The 7,889-nt window shown below is 37.6% G+C and overlaps 1 protein-coding gene across 1 annotated transcript; it reads right to left on the reverse strand.

Moving 5' to 3' along the window:
- Positions 1-3,313: 3,313 nt before the first annotated feature.
- On the reverse strand, positions 3,314-6,680 carry LOC145982783 (uncharacterized). The gene is made up of 2 exons (XM_083116147.1): positions 6,336-6,680; positions 3,314-3,425 (listed from the first exon to the last, which is right to left on the reverse strand). Exons 1-2 carry the CDS (start codon positions 6,636-6,638, stop codon positions 3,402-3,404), a joined length of 327 nt encoding a protein of 108 aa, XP_082972273.1. The 5' UTR covers positions 6,639-6,680; the 3' UTR covers positions 3,314-3,401.
- Positions 6,681-7,889: the final 1,209 nt, after the last annotated feature.

Here is a 7,889-nt window from a genome sequence, read left to right on the forward strand (position 1 = left end):
TTAAAAGTGTTTTTGCGTAAAACAACATTTCTAATACAAGAATTTTCATTATACTTACAACGTATTTTCTGAAAAATAGGAAATACTTATAAAACGTATGCTGAAACGATCTGCACATGACCCTTAATGTAATGCAACATAAAGAAACACACAATTTTAAAAGGAAATAATATTTGTATGTACTGTTTTTCACTGATGTATTAACATATTTTTGTTGAAACGAGCAGCTATTTACCTAAGTTAAATATTTTTGAAGCCGGAAAACCTTTCCTGAAATAACAGAATGTGGTCGGCGATAATTTTTTTCATTTCTGCGATTTCTGCGATAAAGGTTGCTTCCCTACCGAAGCATTTTATTGTATTCGAAAACGTATTTTTACTGTCAGCGTGTCTATTGTAGCCTTTGGCACTCCATATACGCGGGCACACTCATTGAGTGTAGTATATCACCGTTGCTGTAAGCAGCCCCAACCGTCTGAAAACTCCGTGGTGGTTTTGACAAGACGCTCCGATCCGAATAGATAGATATTTTTATACGAATGTAACGCAACTATGATTAATAAGAATGTGCATTAAACATAATCAGCTTTATCTGGAAATGCTAAAAGAAAAAGTGACAAGTATCTTGTAGTGAGCTGGATAAAAACTGACAGTCAAGTGTTTCTGGATAACTACGAAAGTCAGCAGTGAATCCGAAAATTTGTCGTTCTGGTAAAATACGAGTAACATGCATTGTGAGTATATAGTTTTCATTATATTGAAAAATGCTAAAAATACGCATTTTTTGTGAACTACACGACTACCCCACATGTAAATAAAAGCTTGAGGGTTTAGATTTTCCAAACAGCATTGTCAGCTCAATTTCTCAAGGTCGCGCAGCTATAGCTCTTTTCAGTTCTTATGGCGGGCGTTCTAGAAGTGACCAATCCAGCACGATAAGAAACGTAGCGGCCAGTACAGAAGGTCGTTTCATGTCCATGGTAACAAAGTTAGAACTCACCTCACCTTAAGAAAAACCATGACGCCACGAGCGGTGGTGCCCCACGTGATACCCCTGTCTTGCAGCAATGGCCCTGCAGCGGAGTTTCCATTGGAGGAGACTGGGTCGAAGAACACATTGGTCCAAAAGATCATATTCCTCCTGACAAGCTTTCCAAAGACCCTCAATTGTGCGGGGCCGTCTGCTTCCCAAGGCTCGTTTCGACAACGGAAACCCACAAAAATCCATGGAAGAGGCATCGTGGGATTTCACAGGGATGTCTGTAAAGGGGATTGCATGAATGCCCGTTTCACGTGCCATCGGATCCATGTATGCCTGCGTGCACTTTGCCGTATGACTGGAAGCCTTGTCCTGGTGGATGACAATGCGAGATGTGTCGCTGCCATAGAGAGAAGGAATATAATGTCTGTAAAGTGGCTCCAAAAAATTCGTCTGGTAATAGGCTGCATTTATTTTAGCCTTTTTGACCACTCTGCGCGGTGGAAGTTTGCCTTTATGGCAGTAACCACCAACAACCATGAACCCGCGTGGAAAACTTTCAGCACATTCACGTACCCACTCAGATCGACCTCTTGCATCACGTGGACGATAGTAGATGGCCCTTTTTTTTTTTTTTACCATATCCCGACAGATACACCCATGCTTCATCCAGGGACACCACATACTTCCAGCGGTCCCCTGCCAGATGGCGTTCGTAGAGCTTCCGACTGTTGGTCTTCCTCTCCTGGACATGTGAGGCACGCAACTTATGAACTTGAGCCTTGTGCTTCCGCACAAGTTGTAAATCTTGGGCTATGATGCGATTTACAGTTGCAGGGAAACATTGCACTGCCTGTGCAATCACTCTTTGCGTTGCAGGGTTTTCACATCGCACCAAGGATCTCACTTTCCGCACAACATCGGAGGAACGCTTGGGCTTATGATATGTCCGAGGCCCACTTTGACTGGTTCCAGCAACAGGTACAGTGCAAGCTTTATGGCGATTCAATACTGCATTGATGGATGCCCTTCTTTGACACATGGAATGCTTTCATGTGGCACTGTTTAATTATCTGGCTATAACTATAACCAACGTCGGAAAGGGCACAGATGTACCCCTCCCAAAATACTGGAATTTTTGGTGGCATATAAACACTCACTCACACACCAACTATCGTTTTTGCAAGTCAACACACAGTACTTTCGTCCTACTGGCTCTGGCTGCTCTCTGCTATGCCTACGTGCTGCTCCCTGGTGATCGAAATCGTTACCATCAACGTGAAACAACCTTCTGTAGAACGAATTTCACGTAGTACTTTTTCCGGCCGCGTCGTGTCTATCGGCGCCACTTCTGTTGTCTGTTTGGTCCGTTGCGTAATCCCCTCTCCCCACTTCCCCTGCCAGCTTCTAGAGCGCCCGCCGTAAGAACTGAAAAGAGCTATAGTGATACATCTTCATCTTCCGATATAGAAATGAGCTTGCCTTCCGCCTCGGTGGTATAACACGTAGTACGAATGATTCTTCGGCCAGGCCATGGTTGTTGTTGCTTAATGTTTGACCCTTCACCAATATAATGTCTGCACGATTCATCGTCACATACAACATAGATATTTAGAAAAGTGACGAAAAGGCAGTGAACTGAGAGAGAAGGATGGGAAGGGGTATAAAATTTTGTCTTCGATACACTATTGGTATATTTTCCTATCGTGTAAAGTGAATACACACGTAAAATTCATCTTGTGTGCATACACAGATTAGAACAAATTCACATAAATGATCTGCATTGGTAAGTGAGAGGAGAATAAGTATTATCACTTAATGACTTTTAACACTGTAGTTATTGGTTCGGTTGCGTTATACTCAACTGTAACGTGACGTTAGATACATCTTTGGTAACGTTCTTATTCACGAAATAGTTACTCTGTAACAGAAACCTAATTGCAATACCGCTTCATTTCGTTACGTTACGACTCCCTGGTTAGAACTTTAATTGTTTCAGTTTCATACAAAGTTTATTGTATTGATCAAGTTTTAATTTCATAAATTCTTTCTTCTCCTCTGCTAACTGATGGATTTTCTTTATTTTACTTCGCTTTTGGTGCCACTTTTGGCTAATTGGGGGTGAGTGATATGATGAAATTGATGAATGGACACTCACAAACATCCATGCTCGGGCCGGGATTCGAACCCAAAACCCCTGGCGTCGTAGCGCGATGTGCTAACCATTCCGCCACGAGGACCGGCTCTCCTCTGTTAACGGTGGGCATGAATTTGTTAGTGGATAAGGAAGATTTCGAGAGGAAAGGTTTTTTTCAATAAAAAAAAATTACGACGCTCTGCTTTTACATAATTTATTGAAAATATTCAGTTACAGTGACTATACATATGTGAGACATCAAAGACAATTTGTGAACTATTTCCACTATTTTCCCGCACTGGCCCAAATCTGAAAATATATAAAAAAAATAACGATTACATATTGTATAGACTCTCATACACAGTTCTAATCAATAGCAATTGCTTATAAATCTAACAAAAATATACAGTTGCATTTAATTTATAGAATATATATGACATCATATTTTAAGGACATAGAACAGTGAAAGTATTTCTATGACCACAACAAAAAAAGTTAAACAGAAAATAAAACTGATAATAAAAACAAAACCACATTCCCCACAGACGAAGAAAATTTACTGAACTTAGTTTGAAGGAAACATTGAAATTTACACCAGAATCCTCTTCATATTATCATTTTCTGAGACTTGTAGGAAGACTTCAGCAAAAATATCAATCTTCTATCTTCAGTATAATCGCCAGTAAAGAAGAACCAATGTAGACAGGCGCTGCCTACCCATACCATTGTTAGTTAAAAATATATATTATTTTAAATCATGCAATTCAATTCCACCTCACCAGGTTCTTCACAATCTCAGAAAAAAAACTGGATGCATAGGGTAATAACGTAGCATCCTCGAGAACCTACCGTTTTGGTTTACTGCTAATAACTCCGAAAATACAGTACACCTTTCATACTGATAGAATTATACAATCTGATTTATTAGTGTAAATATCTCCCATGCTGCGTCATATTACTTGCTTCGCGATTAGTCAAAAATGGAAGAAAAGCGAAGTAAAATAAACTAAATCAACCAATCAATCATATTACTTGCTCTCCACCCCCTTTCCAAAAGTAAAAAAAATTGTCTTCGGTGTGAATAAGCTGAGTGTCTTGATCATTTCACGGCAAGGTGACCCCCACTGAGATTTTTGGAAATAGTTAATGAAATTCGAATGGCGAAATTGTAGCCATATTTTACAACAAAATATATTGTTTTTTTGTGACTTACAGGCTACAAGTTACACCAATTATTTGAAGCAGGGTTACATTTAAGCTTACACTTTACTTTACACTGATTTAACTACGTATAAAAAACAGTCTTTTGTCCTGCTAGAATTGATGTTAGGTGTACAGTTATGCATATTATATGCAGATATACAGAATATGGAAATTTCAAATGTACGTATTTTTTTAAAAAAATGTAGTAGTAGCACTAATAATAATAACAAGTAATAGCAGTAATAATAATAATAATTAAAAGAGTTTCTATGACTCTGTCCCCCCCGAGGAAAAATCCTGCGGGCGAACTTGTTTCACGGCGATATATTTCTTTCCCATGTGCTCCTATGTGATTTGCATATTGCAGGGGAACGTTTGCGTTCATTTATCTATGACAGAAAACTATTCGAGAAAGTCCAATTTGACAAGAAAATTAAGAACTACTTGAAACTAACCCTCAAAATTTTGAAGTATTTATGTATAGTACATTTCTTCATAGTACAGTCCTAGACTTACAGGCTCAAGAATTTGAGCAGTAAAATTGCTCTATTATATAGCACGATATAAGTACTTAAGCTTCAAATTTCTTAGTGTAGAATTTAACACCCACTTCAAATTTAGGAGAATTATCATCATTAATAATTATCCTGTGAGTCTTGATTTACGGCTTGAGAAATTCAGCAAGCCTTTCGTGTTTTAGTACATGAAAATATGGAGATGTGATTTAGACATTCGGTTTAAAGAGTATTTTATTTCTGAACAGTAGAAAAAGAGACGCTGTTATTTTCCTGATTTTTAACCTGTTTCGAGTAAAAGCTTTATCGGCGTAATTATTGATTACGTATATTAAAAGAAAAACATGTGCGAAAGTGGGGATTGTTAACTGGTCGTTGTTTAGTGGAAGTTAACATAGCAATTGTAACTTGGAAAAAAGGGAAAAAAAATGTCGCAGCAAAATCTTTTGAAGCATGTTTACGAAATGTAGAGTGGCACACCAATTTTTGTTCTTGCGAGAAACACGGACTTTAAGGTTCATCCATAAATGTTGCTTTACATTTGAAATATCTTCTGCCACTCGTACTTTGCAGTCCAGAGTAAAAAAGAAGCTACCTTGATAATAACTGTACCTGACTTCGATGCCACATTATATGAAATGTTTTTCACGTGCTTGTTGAAAACGCATGTTACCTGGCACTATTTCGCCCCGACCCTTTAAGTTGTATGAACGTAGCGAGGCGAAATGCGGTACTCTAACTAATAACTTTGCGCATGTACAGCTCACAACATTCCTCCGCCGAAAGAAATGTGAGATGATGGGCGGAGACATTTTCAATCCTGCCCCAGTAACAGAGAAAATGTTGAAGTGTGAATGGAACACAATTAAGCTTTGTTTCCATATCCTAAAGTTGCTGAGCAAGGCAGTTTATTAACAATTAAAAGAACTTTACACATTACATTTCTACCCTATGTCAGGGTCTTCCTCAGACGGAGAAGGGAACGTAACGTGTAAAGTGCTTTGGATTTTTAATAAACTGCCTTGGTCACCACCTTTAGTGTATGAAATGTGAAGTATACATTTATATTTGCTGTGAATATGTGCCTATATTGATATATCATATATTGTTATCTGATAGATAAACACTTTAATATATGATATTCAACTTGACGTCATAACGCAGTGTACTCTGGGGAGGGGGTTCGGATGACAAACAGATTCGCGTGCTTAAGGAAACCGTATGAGAAACCTTCTTACAGCGAGAAAACTTGCATTTCACCACTTAACACTTTTCACGGTTTCTGTAGGATTCGGAGAAGATAAAAAGCACACATTCCTCACATGATCACGATACCCTGAAAAACTTCCGCAAAAATCATAAGCACAATGCTCACCCAGCATGTATTATTTTCTTTAACGCAGCGATCTGTTTCCCGAAAATATGGTGCAATGTATTTTGAATTATGTGTGAAATCTTCAACGGGTCCAGTGCGACAATGATGATGTAAATTGTATCTTACCTCTACAGAGTAGTCAACACCATGAAGAGCACCGCTGCTGAATTCAATCACGACGTGTTTTTTACCAACGTTTCCCGATGGTAAGTGATGTGATCCATATCCTGTTCTGTCGGTAAGCCTGATACCTGCAATATCATTGTCAAGATCGTCTTCGGCTGGGAACCTCAAAGTGACTGATGTCCCCCCTAGTGTTGATGGAGTTTTGACTTCAACGCTTATTGTCGGGACACCTGTAGTGGTTCCCCACGATTGGTCTTTAGCGACTACAAGGGAAACCAAACAAAGAAGCAAAATGACCTTCATCTTTCTGAGAAGAATATACACAACGATTTTGTGGTGACTTGTCGTCAGATGATTGGTTTCTGTTAGGTCCAGTTAAACATTATATACCCAGCAGCAAGCAAAAGAAAGACGAAAAGCTTTGTAAAAATACAATGTTTGCGAATTCATTAAAACAATGCAATCATACGAGATTATCTTTGGAATAAGATATTCTTAAAGAGCACTCAAAACAAACAATGGGGTTTTGAAAGAAAACACACTGACAACGACTTTCAATAGTCCGTCCAAGTGCAATCTAATCTATATTGTGAACAACAATACAATGTGCTTTTTTCTCAATAGACAAATCTTGTGACAAGTGCCTAAAATAGATGGTATGTTTAGAATATTCTTCTCAGGAAAAAATGCACCACAATGGGAGTATGCCTGTGGTAAATTAACTTCTATTTTTATTAATTTGTGCTGTGTTGAACTCTCCTTCAAGTATCAGACATACACTTTTAGTAATGGTGAGACAAAATATGGAATTACAACCATCACCTATCATCCCTTGCAAGACCATTATGTACAGTATACTTATGACGTATTTAAAACTTCAATATACACCTAATGCCCAAGTTAGTCAATTTACTAGGTGTTTTTATGTTCGTATTATTAGGCGATTTGCAATCAGTGATTTTGTATTAATGTAAAATTATTATTTACATTCTATGTTTTCTAACCTAATTTAGCTATTTTCTTATATTCCATTTTTCTGGCCTGAAAAGTTAATGAACATTGAACTATAAATAAAGGAGGACTTACATATGAAATAATTACTCCTATTGTGTGACTGTTATAAGTAAGTCTGTATTTAATATTTCACAAAAAGTGGTTGATAAACGGAATGAGGCAAATATGATTCGTGGGACATAATGAGATTTTATCTTTGGTGTGTAGGCAATCGAAAAGGCAAAACGTTTTTATCTATTTCTTCAATCTAGTAACTTAATGTCAAAGTTTAAATACAAAACTTTCACGTTTTGCTTTTGTGTATTAATTTGGCACTTAGGTAAGTGTAAAATCATACGAAAGGTAGAACACGTATCATTTACACCATACGAAGAATGTATTTTCTAGAAAACGAAGCTGAGTTTAGCTTCTATTCATTGGAACTAATTATAAACAGTAAAATTGCAATGCAATGGTCACGTAGGCAAAATTACTACCCAAATTTAATGTTGAAATAAAATATGTGGTAGTGTTTTTTCTTGAAAACTATAATATTATTTA

Source organism: Lepisma saccharinum, unplaced genomic scaffold, assembly GCF_977018435.1.
Source record: "Lepisma saccharinum unplaced genomic scaffold, izLepSacc3.1 HAP1_SCAFFOLD_411, whole genome shotgun sequence".
Lineage (NCBI taxonomy): Eukaryota > Metazoa > Arthropoda > Insecta > Zygentoma > Lepismatidae > Lepisma > Lepisma saccharinum.

Excerpts from the sequence above, each read along its gene's own strand:
- LOC145982783 (XM_083116147.1), bottom strand. The coding sequence starts at position 6,638 with ATGAAGGTCATTTTGCTTCTTTGTTTGGTTTCCCTTGTAGTCGCTAAA. Across the intron at positions 3,426-6,335 it reads GTGTTGACTACTCTGTAGAG|ATTTGGGCCAGTGCGGGAAA; the intron begins GTAAGATACAAT and ends ATATATTTTCAG.